The 20783-nt window shown below is 38.5% G+C and overlaps 2 protein-coding genes across 3 annotated transcripts in view; both read left to right on the forward strand.

Annotated features, from left to right (window-relative positions):
* The first annotated feature begins 653 nt into the window (after positions 1–653).
* Positions 654–20783, forward strand: part of LOC143899405 (uncharacterized) — a 37446-nt gene continuing 17316 nt past the window's right edge. For both annotated transcript variants that reach the window (XM_077409692.1, XM_077409693.1), the window contains exon 1: positions 654–3192. In XM_077409692.1, coding sequence (XP_077265818.1) covers positions 2513–3192 — 680 coding nt within the window. In that variant the 5' untranslated portion in view covers positions 654–2512. The remainder of the gene's footprint in view (positions 3193–20783) is intronic.
* Positions 11977–15568, forward strand: LOC143899498 (G2/mitotic-specific cyclin-B3-like). The gene is made up of 5 exons (XM_077409819.1): positions 11977–13625; positions 14186–14524; positions 14667–15024; positions 15139–15291; positions 15482–15568. The coding sequence occupies exons 3-5, from the start codon at positions 14743–14745 to the stop codon at positions 15566–15568; spliced, it is 522 nt and encodes a 173-aa protein (XP_077265945.1). The 5' UTR covers positions 11977–13625; positions 14186–14524; positions 14667–14742.

A 20783-nucleotide genomic window follows, 5' to 3' on the forward strand; every position in this document is an offset into this window, starting at 1 on the left:
TTAATTAACTCAAGTTATTACTCGACGAGTCCACTAATTTTTGTATATATCATATACTCGTTCCGGTAAAGTAAGCGCGGAAAACAAGCAAGTTTGCAAAGCAATTGAATTTTTTAGCGTCATAGTGTCTTTCTAAAAGCGCAATAGCTAAAAAGCTTCGTTTATATCGCACATTTAGCGCTAAATGACCGCATGTATCTAAACTTAAATTAACGTTGCTCGCGGCCTTCGCGAGAAAAGAGATAAATCCTAAAATAGGCACATTTATCGTTAAAACGTGACGTGTTAATGCTCCAACGCTTCAAACGCTCACCTCCATATACCCGTGAAAGATGTCCGAGGAACGTTTATAAAATTTGGACGACCGCGCTTTTTGACGTTTTTATGAAATTTTTAAAAAATAGCCGCAAATGTGTCTGACTCGGGATCAAAGGATCCCATAAACGAGCGGCCGTGATCGTAATACAGGTTTCCTCTCCGGTCCCGAGTCCCGAGACGAGAATCAGGATCCATGCCAGATATCTCTCGTGCGTATCCTTTCGGTATACGCGCTCGTCGCGACTCGGGGTGGGGGATGCGCCGCGAAAGAGAGAGACAGTCCGCGCGCGAGGCGGGCAATGCGGTACGCGTATAAATACAAGCGGTCGCGTTCGCTCGCGCTTAGTTGCTACGATATCCGATTCACGTGACGGTTATTGTTGTTGATCGAGCGCGCGCCTCGATCCACGCTCGCAAAGTCTCCCGACGCTCTCCCGTGTTATTCTGTATACGCTTTCGACGCGTTATCGTGTGCGTAGCGTAGGTGCGTGTGTTCGTTCCGATAACGAGAGCGAGTCGAGAGAGGAGATAAAAAGAACGCGCGCGAAGAAGAGCGGCTCTTCTCTTCGCGAAGAAGGCGCGTTTTAATCGCGCGTGTGTTCGGAGAGAAGACCGTAAAAGGAAAGGGGGATTTATTTATACAATCAAGAAGCTATCGGAGTGAGAAGAAGGGAAAAGGGGGTTCGAGATAGGGAAGGGTCTTCCGAGGGATCTTATGCCTGATGCCCTCAGGAAGATCGTCCTCGCGCTGTTGTCACCGAGGGTGATGCGAGACAACAACCAAGTCTCGTCCCTGCCGCCCTCGGCAGGCAAGGGTTGATCGGAGCGCAAGCGGAGCAATCTTGAAAAGCGTCGTCGGATCGAGAAACGAAAATTCGCTCGATAGAAAAATTCGATGCGGCCCTCTGTTTTCGAAAAACGAAGCGAAACTCGTTGACGGCCGATCGGATCGCCGAATATTTAAAAACGGGAGCGTTTCGCATCAGGCATACGTATATAGAGGTGTAAAAAAAAAATATATATATACATATAAATAAACGCGGATCTCTCTCCAGTTGGGTCAACGATCGCGCGGACCCCGACGTGTTCTCCTCTCCACGGGCGTATCCGCCGACCGGAGCACATATACACGCACACGCATCGGCGTACTACTCCTACGTGGTAGCACGCGTTGGTTTCACGAGAGTGACCGCGTCGACGGCGTCGTCGGCGTCAGGAGTGAAAAGGCGGTCGACCGTTCGGCTGCTTTCACCGACGAGCCGCGCCGGTGGAATAATGCCGCCGATCGCGCTTTAACGCTCCGTCGCGTCGCCCGTGCCGTCTAATCTTTGTGAAAAATGACGGCCGCTCGTCATCGATAACTGTCACCGGAGCAAGATTCTTCTACGAGAGGCGAAAAGCCCGTCGAAGTTGGCGCGACCGGCGAGAAATCGCGCGGATCTTACGTCGTAGAGACGAACTGGAGCGTCCGATATACACGACGAGGTAAATCCGCGAGCATCGCGAGAACCTATTCCCTCTACGGCGCTTTGGAGTACGCGGACTAATGCTATAGCCTGTAATAGCGTAACCTTCAACGGCCGCGCCGGTGTATAATATTGAACAGACAGCGGCGAAAGATCGTGGCCGGACTTTCGCGGCGCGCGTCTTCACTCGCGGATACTTGGAATCTCGGTGGATACTCAATCTACCGTGGATATCTAATTGTGAATAACGTCGTAATTCCTAACGGCTTTGTCCGCTATAAATTATTCGGTCAACGCGTTCGAGACGACCTTCCGTCGTGTACGTTCAGTTATATCCCGTAGTTATACCCCAGCGAATACATTTTGTATCCCAGCCCGACCCTCGACGACCCTTCCTGCCAAGACATTAACGACTTCGCAGAAGAGAGCGACCCGTCCGATCCAATTATCCGCCGATCTTCAACGGCCTTGCCTCTGTGAGACGTTAACCCGACGCGACGTTAGCGGGGTATCCAGCGGGGAACCGAACGATCTTTCACGACGCGGCGACGGTGTCCTCGGCGGTATAGCCAGTAAATAGAGAGAAGTTAATCTGGACGCGAGCTGACCCTTAATGACCTCGATATAAGATAGTAACTCGACATTTTTCTGAAGCTCTCCGGCGCCATGCGCAATACCCGACTGTGAACCGTTCGTCATACGGACGACGTGGCCGTATTCCGGTTAGCATGGAAACAGCCAAGATGTACATCAGCGAGCCGCAGAACGGTCATACGACCACCAAGTACGCCTCGACCAATTCCATCCCGGCGATGATGGATCAGGAGTCGTCGCTGGCGAAGATCCTCGGCGCCGTCGGCAAGCAGCGCGAGAACGCGGTGATTCTGCGCGACAAGACTCGCCGGCACAGCGTACTGGAGGATCTGAAGGCACGGCGGGACAGCCTCTTCCAGAGGGTCCGTAGGGCCAGCGTGTTCGAGGAGAAGGAGAATAGCGCCAAGGACAATACCAAGGACAATACCAAGGACAGTACCAAGGACAGCGTCAAGAACGACGTGAAAGATAGCGGCGCGAAGGAGAAGCCGAAGGACAAGAGGAGGAGCAGCAGCGACTGTAACAATGGCAGGAGAGGCTCGGTGTTCTACGTGTCCGAGGATCTGCTGGAGGAGAATCGGGACGTATTGGGGAACGAGGACCGCGACTACTTGGCCCAGGAGGCCAAGAAGGGCCGCCGTAAGTCCTGGCATCCGCTCGCGAAGCCGCCCAAGCTGGATCGCAAGAGGAGGAAGGGCGTGTCCGGAATTCCCGCGCAGTCCGGCAGCACGGAGGGACTTGATTCGCAACCGAGTTACACTCGGCAAAAGAGACCGTCCTGGTGGAACATTTTCGTACCGGACTCGGTCGTCAGGTATTTATTGCGATTGTTTTACAAATTCGAGTGCCGTGCCGCGCACGAACGTGAGTTACCCGTTGTTTTGCGAATGATCACGTACCCATTGCGGCAATCTCTGAGTGAGTCCAGGGAAATTTTAATTTTAAAAGACTAATTAAGGTAAGCGAGAAAAATGAGACGTGTAAATTTTTAGAAAAATCTTATCGAAATTCAATTAACTGCGGCAGAATGAATCGTTTATGAATTAAGTGCTATGAATATATTGTACTTTCGATACAACGTACTCTCGATAACATTGAGCGTCGAATAAAAGAAAGAAGGAATTCGCGATGCGATGGAGAACATAAATTTCTATATAATTCGCTTTATATATTTATGTCGCTTAATTATTTGGCAAATAAATTTCACTGTTAATCTTTTCGAGCGATTTATTCGCACATCAATTGCAATTAATAATCATTAAGCGACCGATGCTCGGCGATAAAGACCGGAGTCGTAAAAAACATGTCTTGTACTGTTCGAAAAAAAAACTCGCGCGATGAAATACAAGTTAGCGATACTTTAAAACGCCATGCATGCATAATGACCGGTACGTGTGATAATCCCAAATATTAATGCCCAATTCACGGTGACTTTTACAATGATATATTTACATGTGTGTTTCTGGTTGGCCTCCAATGTACACAGGCGAAAATGACGATTAAGATAGCAATGCAGTCTGGGCGTTCAATTAATTTTATATAATTTCCAATAATTCGATGAAAATTACTCCTTCCACGAATTTCGACGAATACGATTTCATGTCGCGTAATTTTAAATCTTTTTGATATTATAATCAATTTGTATAAATTTCAGATGCCATAATATGCAGTTAATAATATCGCACTTAATGAGTGATTTTAAATCACCATCGCATGCATATAAATAGCTCGCGCAGGCAGCTGTTTATATTAAATTATATCGTTATCAACAATCTTTCATCGTTGTGCGTTAATATATATACACCCGACTCGTGAACTCGATTTTCAGTGAAAAATCGCGAATAAACGCGGCGTTCATAATCTGGCGAAGTCTCATAATCTGGGATCAGGAAATCTTTTGTCGTTCACCAGACGAGGAAACATTATTTCAGATAACAGTTCTTTGTAACGGTCGCAGCATTTTGCGAAAATAACGATAATTTGCAACCGATACGGCGCAGAAAGCGCGTATAAAGGAGATTCCAAAAGTATCAATAAAAATAATGTTAACCGGAAGGCAAAGAGTCATAAAGTCTTTTTTTAGCTCAAACGGTTGAATCTTACCGAGACTTTGTTTAAGATATTTAAGTACAAATATTTAAAAGCGGTCTTTTCCGTAAAACACTAACAGAGGAGACTTAGACAAAGAACTTATTTGTTCTACGTTTTAGGGAAAAAATATTGTCGGTGAAAACAGCGGGTATTTCGAATGGAAGACACGACGGGGAAATTAAATGCGGAAATAAAAACAAATAGAATATTATCAAGGGCCCGATTTAGTTGGATTAAATTCTGGGCGCCATCCTGTTTTCACAGTATTCCAGCTGGAAGTAATGTGACATTTTTATTTCGAAGAAAATGGAATTTTCGATACTTTAATATTTCCCCGAACAATGTCGCCGGGAACGTTTTATGAAAGTTCCTCGTTGCCTCGCAATCTCGCGATTTCTCTACGAAAGACTTATATTCGCGGAAGTCACCGCGAAAAATCAGCGTGTTTGCCCCTTCACAATTCGCCATAAAATCTACCCAAGCTGGCGGAACCGGACGATCATTCCGATGGACATGCTTAGTCAATAATCGAAAATAGAAAGTTTCAACTTTAATTGCGTTATATAATTCACATACGACTGAGATTTTCCGGAGTTGTCGAAATCACGAAAAATAGATACTATCTGGAAAAATATAAACTTCGTATTGTTTGTTGAGTAAATTACAAAATTTCTTTTAAGCCGTGTAAACCGCACTATTTTTAAACACAGAATTAATCTGAGTTGATTTTTCTTACAATTTGAATTTTATGCGATACCTTTCTGCTGTTATAGGAAAAGGAATTTATAACTGTTATTATCCTCTATCTTTTTTTAATTGCAACACAGTTATTTATTAATTAAAAAAACAAACTGACCGTAAATGGTCTTCTCTCTAAATTGATTTTATTTATATTGGTCTGATTTCACTTATTATTAATTAAAAAACAAATTTATTGTCCAGAGGCGTTATGGAAATTTGCTATTTAATGAAATCGTACATTCATAGCATATAGATATTTTGCATTTTTACTTTACACATGGCATATTTACACTCATGCCATGAATTGTGTATTTACGTCTGTAGGGAAACGTTAAAGCCTATAGAAGCAAAAATGTTTTTCGAAAATTATATACATGTATATATACAATTCCTAATACGTATAGTTTTCTTTCTGTACATCAAAACCGGAAATATTATTTAGGTTTGAATCTTCCATCACTCCGTGTCTTATTGTTAGATTGTCAACACTACGCATCTGCGTTGTTAGCATTCGTCTGATACCGATGTTTGAATTATTTAATCAACGTAACTTGCTGATAACTTTTGTCATATGTCATATATCTCGTGCGATTCATTACAAATCTCGTTGTCAACGCTATCGTTGTTAACATTAATGGCAAAAGAAATTGGCTTGAACTTCGAAAAGTTGATATTCTTTATCAAATACACTAATAACTAAAATGTCAAAAATTAGCTAAATGATTATCTAGAATATTTAAAATATACCTACATATTGCTCGAAGGGTTGAGTACTTATATCATTATATTGTCCTGGAAACAAAGGAACGTTAATCTCGACGTGCAATCGTTCAACGCGTTTCTCTTTCTTCATGTCATTTCTTGCGCGAATGGAACTCGAGCGTATCGCGTTCCGAAAAATTTTGGCTCGTCAAGACAGATTACTCGGAACGGAGATACAGGCGAGCCTCTTTGTGACTCGCGTAAACCGGTCGCGAGATCTTAAAATAGCCCTGTCTGTCATTCGGTGTTTTTTTTCTTTCGCGGTCCCCCCTCTCTTCACTTCTCTCCTTTCAGGTACAAGTTTTATCAAGTATCAATACTTTTCACTAATATGCGCATGTTTCTGATATATAATATTTGAATAAAAATGCGATTGCCATACCAAGAGACAATGGCCTCAGAACTGGTTTCAGAATATTTTGGATGTTATGTTATTTTCAACGAAGAAGCTAAAGACTGTACGTAATGTAAACATATATTCTGTTTGTTTTGGAACATATAAAATATAATTTTATATAGATTTCAATCTTAGAGTATTTTAATTAAACCTGTCGAAACATTCCATCGTAATAAGAACAATAACTTAATCGGACATTTCATTTTGAGAATTAAATAATGTGATTTTGTGACACGCGGTTGTAAATTATTTCTCGAGAAATACCTACGACACGTGTGTAGTTAAAAGCGTTACAAGTGCATCGCATAGCAATTATTCGTGTAGCAATTATTTGTATACAAAAGCGCATGTAATATTATATGTAGAACCTTGAAGGCAGATGTTACATCTGGATTCAAGTACACGGCGACCTTACATAATTCGCGAGCCTCCTCCACCGCATTTTATCGACCGACACGAAATTACTGGGTGACATATTCCGTCCGTATTTATAGGAAAGATTTTGCATATATAATCGTGTTTGCACGGCTATTACTTTCCTTTAGCATCTTTAGACGTGTTGTTGCGATAGTTATGCATTTTACTCGACGACCTTATTGCGCCTTAGCCACGCATTATGCAAACTAGGACAACGATTATTGTCACTGAAAGTATCGTTCACTTCTGATGAAGCGAGAATGAGAATACGCTTGAATAAGAATACGTGATGTTTTGTGGAACTTTTGTAAAATCTTGACGGAAAATTTTTCTGATGACATTTTTAAAACGACATTTCTTCAAATCGTAACTGGAAAGCATCTTTACGCAACTTTGCATAAAAAAATTTTAACGTAAAATGTAACTGAAATGAGATCTTGTCAACTTAAACTTGTTAAAGTTTATTTCAGATTAACGGAAGGAGATCATTTTGTTATCTACTTGTCTTTTTTTTATATCCATTTCTATCAATGCAGATCAACTTTAATTTTAATTTAACTTACTCTTTTTATCTTTTTCTAATTCTTAGAACTATAGAAAAAGATAAAAAGTAAAACAAAAATGAGATTCAAGTTAATAATCTTTATTGGTTGAGATGGATATTAGTCTAATTTAGCCCGGTAAAAATATGCGAAAAATTTGTGTTATTAGTACTTGAATTTATCATAGGGAGAAAGAATTCTGGTTTTAATTACAATTTTACATATAGTTAATTTACAACTGTACATAAAGTATACTCATTAGAATTTAACATTCTAAAATTTAAATTAAAATACGCCTACAAAACCTTGTTGAAGAAATATATTTATTAATTGTAGATAGAGCGGTACCTAAAGAATTTTATAGTTTTCGTTATATCTTAACAATACAAGAGATAATCTCTCCTTCTCTTCTCTCTCTCTCTCTCTCTCTCTCTGTTTCTCTCTCAACTTTTTCTTTTAATATTTCTTTATAACTTATAGTTTGAATGATTTTCTATTGACGAACAGACAAGTACTTGACAATACTATCTAAACAGTTATCCCATTTACCGTGGGACTCCATCGTCTTCAGGTACGCAAGGTGTGTCCTTATCGGATCCGCCGGTCGCTTGCGTAAAGTGCGTGCGACTGACAAGTTGAGACGGGACAGCGTCGTTACGCTCTGATTCCGCCATTTCTGATCATTCCGACGTCTTTTATGGCGCACCGAGCAAGTACAAGGCATCCAATAGCGATTTAAACCGCGGCGGCCTCTCATTCCGGCTATCTACCTCTGTTTTTTTCTTCTCATTCGTATAGCGTTGCGAATCGCACATACGCGATTTACGCTTTATAAAGCGTAACACATCCTGAGCAGATTAAACTTTCCACACGGAAGTTATATTTCGACCGTAAACGTTTCGTGATGTTTTATGAATTGAATCACGTATTATTTCAATACGTTTCAGTAATCACCTTACGATAATCAAATCTAATATATGTGTTTGTCACATCTTCAAGTGTTTAATTTTTAATAATATTTCGCGGAACGACGTTATTCTGGGAAAAAAAAGACGGATAAGCAACCCACTTTGGGGCCCATGATTAGTACTCTCTAAATCTGAATCAATGAATAACTATATATATGAATAGTCACTGATATCAGAGTGTGAAGTATGGCCACTGATTCGAATCAGTGGCATACTTTACACAGATATCAGTGCATGACTATTCGCTGATTCAGCAGTACTATTCACTGATTCAGATCGTAACCCTAATAAACAAAAATCGTAATTATAGCTATTCTATCTATTTCAAAGATTTTTAAGTTATACTAGTCAATTCTCTCAATTAGTTCTGTCGATATTCAGTTACGCAAAGATAATTTTCGCTTAAGAGGCACTGACCAAAATGTTAAGTTGCTTAACTGCAAGAAAACCGGTCAAAATCTCTCCCAGGGTACAAAATAGTTTTCGAATACAGGTGATTATGGCAATAACTCTTGTTTTGCAAAATCATTTGCAAACATTTCGCAGAACTAAAATATTTCAACGGCAGATAAACACTGTGTATACATCGTAGGTAGCGTCGGTAGCGATACACAATTTCGACGACAATTTCCGGAGGTTTATTCCCGAGTTCGTGCCGAGATGAACACGCGCGCGCCGGAGAAAGAAGAGATCCACGCGAGACAAAATTGTTACCCGTGTCCGTAATAAAATTAGGTGTACAAATAAGTCTCCGCCGTTTTACAATAGATAGCCCCACCAGGAGGTTATGGTTGAAATTGTCAGATGTAAAGTGTTATATCGTAAGGTTGGACATCTGGCAACACCATAGACATAGTATCAGACTGTATCGGCATCACATAATTCTTTTCGTGCGAAAATGTCGAATTTTGAGTCGAATAAGCGTCATTTGCGGGAACTTTTGATTTATTTCTTTAATTTAAAGAAATCTGCAGCTGAGGCGCATCGATTGCTTGTAGAAGCATAGAAGTTGTCGTGAGTGGTTTCAAAAGTTTAAGAACGGTGATTTTGACGTCGAGGACAAAGAACGTAGCGGAAGGCCGAAAGTGTACGAAGACACGGAATTGGAAGCATTATTGGAGGAAGATTCGTGCCAAACGCAAGAAGAACTTGCATTTACATTAGGAGTGACTCAACAAGCAATTTCACATCGTTTAAAATCGTTGGGAATGATTTTTTTTTAATAAAAAACGGCGGAAACTTATTTGTACTCCCTTTACAAATTATCTTTCTCAGAGGAATTGGAAATTCAGGTCAGAGCGCCGCAATGTTGCAGGAGCGCGGAAGTAAAGTCGCTCCTAAAGCACCGCGCGCCGCTTAATCGTTCAGTGAGAGAAAGAGCTCCTCGCGCACTCGCGTTTAAACTTCATAATGACGTACGCATCTTAGAACGACCGTATTCAGTCGGCGAAAGGAATATTACGTGCCATCGAGAATATAATCCCGATACTTCAGTCTGACAAATTGCATCTTTGCGAAGCATGATTTTATATCATGTGATTTAACACACACATATATATATATATATATATATATATATATATATATAAATTATTAGTTTTACACAGTTTTGTTTAATTAATTACATAAGTTATTATTTATTCAATTATTCATCTATTATATATATACGATATTTCTAGTTTATATAATTTGATGCGTTTACATTAGCTCATTTGTCAAAATCAATATCGCGTCTCCTGTACGCATAAATAATCCGCCTGAATTTTTTGCGATGGGCCTTTTGCGCTCCAACCGGTTGTGAGACGGTCCGGAACCAGTTTTCAATCGCGGCGAGTGCGCGAAACGGCTGCATTTGCATCGAGCGCGGCTGAAAGGGTGCCAAAGACGCGAAGGTAGCGAAATATACGAGCTCTCTTACGCGCACTGCGATGAGGGGGGGGGGGGCAACGCGAAACGAGCGGGCACGAAGATTACGATATCTTATTTTTACTCACGTTGAGCGCGTACACCGACTTTCAGGGACGGTGCTCGTGCTGTACGTCGCGGGTGCATCCTCGCGAGACGCGGAACGCGAATTCGTTTCGGCACGCGCTTTATTATCTGAAAAATACAATCGGGACGGAGAGTGCTTTCACGATAACGTGTAACAACGTGCAATTTCACGGGAACGACAAACGCAGATTATGCTATAACGACCAGCCGATTTAATGAAATAGGAAGCGTGTATAGGAAATGCAAATAGAAAGCGGGTGCAGTAAATATTATGTCATATAGTGCGTGGCGATGGCTGCAACATTTTTATATTATTTATTGTTTGCCAAATTTGGTTTTCCATCTATTTTTTCCTATCTATTTACCTTTTCTATCTTATTACGAACTCTTCAGACTCGACATCTGTGACATGGCATTATGGTTAATGCCTTCGTAATACAAGATAAAAGTTTCTTTTAACTTGGTTTTACTAAGGAATATCACAAACTCCAAATACCATCAACGTAATGGTATTTTCACAACTGTTCTATATCTTTTATTAATAAATAATCTTACAAGTTTTAAAGTGATTTTAAATTATGCGAATTTTATTGATATAATTCTGATCCATTAAGAATCAAACTTATTTAAAGTATTCTAAAAAATTTTATGTTACAATATGTCCTAAACTCTTAGATTAGTTGGAGTTTTACAAACTCCATCTTACCGAGCTACATCATATTTTCAACTTTGTAAACGCCTTTGTAATGAAGGAATTAAAACGTATCGAATTAAATAAAGTTCATTAATCGATTGTATATGTAAGATTTTAGTACTTATTATTAATTCTTTTATTCTCGAGGAAATGATGAAATTTGCGTGGTGCTTTTATCATTAATTAAATCTTGTTGTCGCGTATATTATATCTTCAGGTGCGCAAGGTACCGATATCCGCGAAATGGCAATGAAAACGGTTTGCTCGAGATTAAAACGCGGCGGGGAAAACGCTTTGCCGGCGTGACTCGGTATCGACGCAATCGAATGATATTATCGTAAGCGATTGCCGGTCGCGTTGCGTCGGAGTTCGGCCCTGCGTTGCACCGCTGCTGCACCGGCATAGAGACTATTAGAAAGTCCGAGCTCTGGTGCGAGTTACAAGTCCCGACGAAACACGGCTGAGCGGCGAATTTCATAACGAGCAGCAGCGGGATCTCTGTCCGTTGCCGCGAAATCCACGAAGCACCTCTACGTGAAAAAGAAGGGAAAAAAAACGCGACGGAAAATGCCCGCGCTATTTTCTCATTTGCTACCACTTGTGTATTTTTTAATGCGTCGTTGTTGTTCTTCTGAAAATTGCCGCGTTACGAAATCGATTTTTCGGGGAGAATGAAAAAAACTGCGATGTATAGAAGATAAAAAATTAATTCTCCAGTTATTTACTCGCGAATAATGAAATACTTTTGCAAAATCAATTTTAAAGTTTAATATAAATATTTATATACATATAAACGTTCAGTGAATATAACGGTGAGATTTTCAAATATTAATTTTTAAATTGAAATACGTTAAATTAGAATCGAAAATATTGTATTGATGTTAAATTGAAAGCATTAGCGTTTAAATGATTGAATAGCTTTTCTTGACTGAAATAAATAAGGCTTCCTATTAGTGCCGCTATTATACTACTACCGCGGTGCTACTATTTGCAAAATGTCGTGACTGTTTCATTCGTAACAATTGGTTCCGCGAGTTCGAAAGAGAACAACGAGACCGCGTGCATACATGGCGCATTGTAATTGTACAATGACGATGGGTGACGTCACTGATTGACAAACGGCGCACGCATCGCTTGACAGCTCGCGAACTTCGGCGCTTATCGATGAGGATATAAATGGGAACGTCGATGGAATTTTTCTATGAAATGCAAAATTGATAATATCAGCTGTGGTGCATGTCTCGTCGTGAATGCAAAATTCCGCGCGTCGCGCGTCTGACGTTAAATTCTTATCTCCTGGCAACGCGCTCGGAAAGAATTTGGGAAGAAAGTGCGAGAACGATGAGTTTACTTTTGAATATTTGCCGTGCAAGAAAACAAATGGGTTCTCTCTCGGGTTGCTTTGCTCGAACAATGGCCGAGGTTAACGGGATTCGCATGATATACTCTGTCGTTACGTAAATTCTTGTAAAACGTTAAATAAAAGTTGGACCGGATATATCCGAGAGCGAATATACTCCGTTGTTCCGTTAATAAGAATAACAATAATCGTTGATATATCGTCGAGAGAAATATGCATTTTTATTTATGCGCTTAATTTATCTTTATTTTTATGCACTTAATTTATCTTCTTTAAGAGAACAAATATAGGCAATTATGAGAAATGCAACCGCAAATAAAACCGTGTTTCTGGTTTATGTTTTATAATCTTTTACATTTTCAAATTTCTGCACGCCCGACGAATTCCTGGATTATTTAATTTATTCCGCGACTTTCAAAAACTCGTTGAAATTAAAAACATTCAGATTCTCGTATTTAAAAAATTTATGGTTTTGTTTTACGTATATTTTTATATGCCGGAGCAATTAATTTTTTTAGACTGACACGTGTTGATCGCAAAACCGAATAATAAGATGCAGTGATATTTAATAAACATCACTGACCATTTACGAATGAAACAAACGCAATGTGGTAAACGTATATGCAGTAAACGTATGCGGTTAAGAACGACGGGAAATTATTCTTAACCGCATTGTTGTTCTCGAGGGAAAAGAGACCAGAAGACGACGTATACGCGCGATAATGAATTATGATTGATTTTGATAATTAATTTAAATCAAGAGACACGGTAGTGTCTCGCGCCAAGTACACGCGAAGCGAGACCGCACCGTGACTCTTTTACGCGACGCGACGGGTTGCGAGTATACGAGATGTTGAGATCTCGATAACGAGTGAACGGATCAAGTTCTAATTAGGCTTGATCGATAGCTTGGGGTCCAATTAGGGGGGGGTTTCTCTTATAATATTCCGCTACGTGCCCTACGAGCGGAGATATTGCGACGCAAAGTCCAAATGTCAAAAATTTTTTTTAAGATACTTTCTTCTACGTCAACCGCTCGCATTCATTATAACATACATGTAACAAACAGAGAACGTCACTTTCACTTTTTCGACACTGGCGGCTAGCAGCGTTAGTATCGCAGTGCAGTGCAGTGCAGTGCAGTGCAGACAAGTGTGTTCGTTTAGCGCGCTGTCAGAGTGTCAGTCAGTTCATCAGTTATAACCTATCTCGAGAGAGATACGGTAGTACGCGCGGAGCGAGACCGACCGTGACTCTTTACGCGACGCGACGATTAATTCAAGGTAATTGTTTTATGTAATTATCCTATAATTATCTTATTCTATATATTACTGTTATACTTGTACTATTTTATTTACTGTTTATACTACGTTTACGTGAGTGTTTATACATACATACAGGTTATAACCTATTATATTTGATAACGAGCGAGTACTGAGTGAGAGAGACAGAAAGCAGAGCGTACGTTGGCAGTGGCCAATAAGAGAGCGTAATGGCGAGAGCCAATGAGCGAGCGAGCGTGATGGTGTGAGTGAGAGCGAGAGAGAGGAGTTGCGAGGGTGGGCAGTGAGACACGGGGAGCTCGAGCGAGACGGTTGAGCGTAGGGCTGAGGCCAAGATACCGAGCGTAAGCGTACGATAGCGAGAACCCCCTGTGTAATTGAACAGATTATTAAAGCCTATTATTAAACTACCCGAGAGTATCTTATTCCACGAGCCGCGGCGACATCCTGAGCACTGAGAGTGAAGAGATCGTGTCTGGGCGAATCGACCAACGAGCCCGTTTGGACAGACAGAGATTATCGAGAGAATATCGTTATCATATTATTTTTTATATTGACAGCAGGGAGCTGATACTGAGATCAAGGAGCCTGTTCACACGAGGCGTTTCTGCCGCGCGATTGCGGCCGCGCGTTAACGTTTGCACGAGCCGCACGCTGTCGCGAGGTATAAGGTGCGACAACGCGCGCATACGCGCGTACGCGAAACGGCAGTAACACCGTAATCGTGCCGGCGATATACTGAATTGAAAATTGAATTGCTTCGTGCTTATCCCGAGATTTCGTATCCCTACATCGTGTTACCACCGCTGCCGGAAAAGAAGGTTCTCTACGCTTGGCAGAAAGTGACGACTGACACGTTCGATCCCGACTCCGTTGATCGCAGAAGAGCTGGACTCGAGGTACGTTTCCGATTTGCAATTATAACAGGTATATATTGACGGCAGGGAGCTGATGCCGAGGAGATCAATCCCGTTTACGCGCAAAGGAATTATCGTAAGTTATTTTATTATCGGTTCAACTTATTTTTTATTCTTTTTTAAGACAATTACCCGAAGGTGTCCAATAGGACTTTGATGTCGAGAATTGGCTAGATCCGTACTAGGTGTCACACTATGCGATGGACATCTTTGAGTATTTGAAAGAACGAGAACGCCTATTCCCCATCGGCAATTACATGGATCGGCAAGTATGCTTCTCGCCATGGCGAGGGGCGAGGGAATGGATGAGAGCGCTACTGGTCGATTGGATGGTCGAGGTGCAGGAGTCGTTTGAGTTGAATCACGAGACCTTATATCTGGCTGTAAAACTGGTCGATCTATACCTAACAAAGATGACAGTCGGGAAAGAGACTCTACAACTGCTGGGCGCTGCGAGTCTTTTCATAGCGAGCAAGTTTGACGTAAGTTTTAATATAATAATATCTCTGCTACACAAATTTTTGCCTGATATTGTGCTCATGTCGAGCAGTAAACCCAATAACAAAAACTTATTTTATTCTTAACTTTAACTTTAGGAAAGAATACCACTAATGGTGGAAGATTTGTATATATGTAACGGCGCTTACACAAAAAGGGAGCTGATCAAAATGGAAATAAGTATTTTAAAAATAGTCAATTTTGACCTGGGAATACCTCTCTCTTACAGATTTCTTTGGCATTATGCCAGGGTAAGGATTTCACAAAGTTAACAATTTATATCGGGTATCCAAGTAATTATTCTGTCCCAGGATTTAAATGAATTTTACATTCTTTCTTCTATGAATAATAATTTTTCAAAATTCTCCAATAAAATATCCGTCTTCTTCAAATGGAATTTATATAAACGTATACTAATTCATCACTACTATCTGAAAATAGTGTGCCAAGGTGTCTATGCCCACGTCAACTCTGGCTCGGTACATACTGGAACATTCTCTGATGGATTATACAATGATCAGGTTGTAGCGATAGTAAAATGGCAGCGGCGCGTTGTTAACTTCGCGTTGCTAATGAAGGACTTGGGAGAATGGATCCAACATTTAGAATACTATAGCGGTTATAAACTTAACACATAAGATATTTTGCAATCTTTTAAACCAGAGCTTGCATAGGAAACACGAAGAAGCATTAAGACTGTCCACAGCAAGTACAGCCACAAGTAAGTATTTTATATATTGAACATGTTATCACTTTATATTTTTTATATATAATATATATATATATATATATATCAAGAGACACGGTAGTGTCTCGCGCCACAAGTACGCGCGAAGCGAGACGCACCGTGACTCTTTTACGCGAACGCATGAGTTGCGAGTATCCGAGATTTGAGATCTCAATAACGAGTGAACGGATCAACTTCTAAGTAGGTTCGATCGATTAGCTTGGGGTTTGATTTATAAATAAGAGTCTTTTTTTTTTGTTACGTGCCCTACGAGCGAAGATATTGCAATGCAAAAACCAAATTGGGAAAATTTTTTTTTAAAGAAACGTCCACGTCGGACAAAAATGGCGGCTTGGTGTGTCACTTTCCCCATTTTTGACACAAGAGTGCACTCGTGCACTGTCGCAGTGCGTGACCAGTTTTTTACAACCTAGAAAAGGATAAGTGTTAAGGTGTGGATAGTCGTGACCGTTGCCCCGTCGTGACAGATAGTGAAATATATATAAGATTGACCGTAAAGAGCTGACTTCCGAGAGATCTTATAAGAAGGAAGGTGTATCCTACAAAATCGTTACAAACACGTACGTAATGCTGCCTTGTAAAAGTTGTCAAACTGTATGTTTACGCGAGCGTTACTTCTGTAGTAACTTACGATAATTATGCCGGGATTACGATGAATTAACGTAACGGGACGCGACGAACGCGAAGTAAACGTACCGTGAACTTAAGAAATTACGATCGCCGTAATTTTAAAGATAACCTTATCTTAACCTTCTATTCATACCAAGCTGTCAAATCATTTCTGAAATGCACCGCTGCTTCACGTTACGGCGATCGTAATTCTTAAGTTCACGTTACGTTACTTCGCGTCCGTCGCGTCCCGTTACGTTAAATTCATCGTAATCCCGGCATTACTCGTTTACGCGGGATGAATTATCATAAGTTGCTACAGAATCTCCATTTACGTGGAGGAATTATCGTATAAGTTACTACGGAAGTAAAACGCTCGCGTAAACATAGTATACGTGACGATAGTGTGTGTGTGTGTGTATGTGTGTGTGGGTGTGTGTGTACTACGTTTACGCGAGTGTTACTTCTGTAGTAAACTTACGATAATTACTCACGTTTACGCGGAGTAAATTATCGTAGTTACGACAAAATCCCGGTACTTTACGCGAAGGAATTATCGTAAGTTACTACAGAAGTAACGTTTCGCGTAAACGTAGTGTGTGTGTGTGTGTGTGTGTAATTAAAATTATTTATATTTATATTATACATATGTATATAATTTATTTTAGTATTTATAGGATGATCTCTCGGCAGCACGACGAGAAAAAGCGGAAAAGCGACAACAATATTCGATAGATTCGATTAGTCGTATGGATGGACATTGCCCTTTTAGAAGAGGATTAGGCCAGTTCATATTAGACATCGAACCTTCCAATTACTCTTTTCAGGTTCCAACTACCATGAACGCTTTAATTTAAGGTGCTGGTAAGTGGGATTAATTTTGCTTCGCATAATTAATGCGCATTAAAATGTTATTAACAATATTATCAACAAAAAAAGGGGAATTTTTTTTTTAATTTTTTCAAAAATTTAAAAAACAAAAAAGGATAGGGAATTTTAATTATACGTACCTTTTTTGAAGCGGAAAAATTATCTAAAATAATGATGGGGAACAACTTAAAAATTAAGAAAATAGTTTTTAGCTTCCCGGCCGAAAAGCCCAAAAGACTGGAAAATTCCAAAAAACCCTCTTTTTTCATTTTTTTTGGATGGGCGTCGGTGATTTTTTTCTTTTCATTTAAAAAAGGAATTAAAAAAATTTCCCAAAAAAAAACCCAAAAAATTAAAATCGGAAAACAAAGAATACTTTTCGGGTTTTTAAAACCTTTTTTTAAAACCCTTTTTCTTTTTTTTGTTCTATGAAGGGGAAAAAAATTTTTTTTTTTTTTTGGATAATTTAAAATTTTTTTGGGCTTTTTTCAGACTTAAATTTTTTATTGGAAAATTTTTTATCGAGCTTTTTTTTTTGGACAAATTTTTAAAAGAAAAAAGGGAAAACCCTTTTGATTTTCTTGTGGGGAAAAAACGCTGATTTTTTTTTTCGGGGCCCCAAAGTTATAAAATTTTTGCGCATAGGTCGGAAACCCTTTTTTTTTTTACACTAAATAATTTTTTTTTAAAAAATTTAACGTTTTTTTTTGAATTTTTTTAAAACCTATTGAAAGGGGCCTTTTTAACCTTTTTTTTTTCCCTCATGTTATATACTTATTTTTAAACCCCAAATTTTTGTTTATTAAAAATTTTATCACATTAGAAAAACATTTTTAAAAATTTTTAAAACTCGTCGCCCATATCAACTCGAAAAATTTTTTAAAAAATTTTTTTAAAATTTTTTTTTTTAACATTTTTATTAAACCCCATAGGGGGCCCCTTTTGGGGCTATTTTCCACCCCAAAACCCTGAGAAAGTAAAAAGGGGCGTTTTTTTCCTTAAAAAAAACCCCCCCAATTTAGGGGAAAAAGGACTTTTTTTCATCTTGAGCAATTTTTTTAAATTTTTATCAACACTGCCTTTTTGGAAAATTTTTTGACCCCAAAAATGTCAAAATAATTAAAAAATGAAAGGAAAATATAAAAAAAGGGGTTGGGGGGTGGGCCCAAAGAGAAAACCACAAAAAAGCACCATTGAAAATTGGCCGAGTGGGGCGAAAAAAAATCAAAAGAGCCCGCATTTTTTAAAAATTTTAAAAAACCCCTGAAAAAAATTTTTTTAAAAAAATTTTTTAAATTTAAAAAAAAACCCCACGGGGTCAAAAAATTAACATTTTTTTCAAATTGTTTAAAAATTTTTAAATAAAATTTTTAATAATTAAGAACTTTAAGACGGTTTTAAAAAAAGGCTTTGCCGAGGGGTTAATAAAAAACAAAAAATTTTGGGGAAATTTTAATAAAAAAAAAATTTTTTGTGTAAAAAAAGCTTTTTTCCCCACCTATCCCCAAAAAATTTTAAAAAAAATTTGGGGCGGTAAAAAAAAATCGCGTTTTCTTTACGAAAAAAAAAAAGGGGTTTTCCTTTTTTTTTTTTTGAAAAATTTGTCCAAACAAAATGCCCCCCCAAATTTTTTGTTTTCAAAAAAATTTTTAAAGGCCGAAAACAGGGGAAAAACTAAGATAGTCCAAAAAAAAAAAAAATTTTTTTTTTCATACTAAAAAATAAAAAAAAAAGGGTTTAAAAAAAAACGGTTAAAAAAAACCCCAAAAGTATCTTTTAGTTCTCAGATGATGGGGTTTTTTTTGGGGGAAAATTTTTAAAATTTTTTTAAAAAGACGAAAAAAACACCGACCCCAAAAATAAAAAAATGATGAAAATGGGGGGTTTTTTATATTTTCCAGTCTCGGGGGTTTGAAGGGCGTGCAAGTATACGACTGGGGTTTCGAAAATGTTGTTTTTGATAAATTGTATTAATTTTACGCTCTACAAAAAGGGGGCGTAAGTTAGTTACCCATCTTGCGGTTTTTTAGATATTTTAAAAAAAATAAAAAAATAAAAAAAATAAAAAAAAAGGTTTTTTTTGTAATTTGGGGTTTCCCCCTTTTTTAAAAAGCGGGGTTAATTTTTCGAAAAAATTTTACAAAAATTACAACACCTTAAATCAAAAAGATTTTTGGGGTTGCAACCGAAAAAAAATGGGTTGGGGGAAGGTTCCCCCCAAATTAGTCTAAAATGACTGGCCTTTTAAGCGTTTTAAACCCCCAAAAAACCGCATGAATTTTGTACAAATTACCTTTTTCAAAAAAAAGTAAAAAAAAAAAGGGCCCAAAAAAAACCAAAAGGGGGTTTTTAAACCCCCCAAAAAAAAAACCCCCAATGGAGGGGTTTAAATTTTATTTAAAAAAAATAAAAATTTTCTAACCTAGGGGGGAGTACTTTTAATTTTTTTTTAAAAAAAAATTTTTAAATTAAAAAATTTTACTTTTTTTTTTAAACCCCAATGATTCCACTTCCCCAAAAACCTACAAAAAAAAGTAGTTCTAAAATTTAAAAAAAAAAAAAAAAAAAAATTTGAAAAATTTTAATCTGCGCCTTTACAATTACCAAAAAAAATATTACCAAAAAAAAAACCCCAAAGGGGGTTTTTATCTTTTTTTTCCTGAGAGTTTTTTTTAAAAACCCAAGTGGGTTTTAAAAATAGTTTTAAAATTTCCTTGATAAAAATTATAATATTTTTAAAGAATTATTTTAACACAAAAAAAAATTTAAAAGGTAACATTTTAAAAAAAAAAATTTTAATTTTAAAAAAATAAAAAATTTTTTTTGGTAAAAAAAATTGGGGGGGCTTTTCCCGGGTCAAAACCCCCAAACTTGCATAGGTTTTATAAAGCCTATCTAAAAGGGGGGATTGGGGTATTTCCTTTTCCCCCATAACATTTTAAACCAATTAATTTTTAGGGGTTTTTTTTCCCATCAAATTTTTTGGATAAGAGCCTCCCCCCACAAGACTCCGTATGATACGTGCGTAAAAAGGGAACCCCGGATTTTAAGCCAAAAAAGTAAAAGGTTAAACCTTCCCCCACAAAATTTTTGTATGGTAACGTAACGTAATCAACCCCCCAAGAAAAAATGACGTTAAAGGTCATGTTTTGTTTCCTTTTGGGGGTTTACCCCCCTTTTTTTAAAAACTTTGCCATAAAGAAAAAACTTGGGGGAAAAAGGGTTTAAAACCTTAAAAAGCAGCCCCAATTTTTTTTTAAGAAAAATTTTTTTTTTATTTTTTTTAAAATTTTTTATTTTAAAGTTACCTCTTTAATTTTTTTAGAGCGACGTTTTGATCGCAAAGCTGAATAATAAGATGCAGAGCTATTTGATAAACACTGACCATTCGCGCCATCCGCAGGTCATAAATCGCAATTGTCGCGACAAAACTGCAACGGCATGCATTACTACGTTCTATATACAATGCGCATTTGTCATCCATTCCGTCATCTAGCTTTGTTTTGTAAGGCGTTC

The sequence above is a fragment of the Temnothorax americanus genome, unplaced genomic scaffold (genome assembly GCF_048541705.1).
Source record: "Temnothorax americanus isolate GAGA-0224 unplaced genomic scaffold, ASM4854170v1 Scaffold27, whole genome shotgun sequence".
Lineage (NCBI taxonomy): Eukaryota > Metazoa > Arthropoda > Insecta > Hymenoptera > Formicidae > Temnothorax > Temnothorax americanus.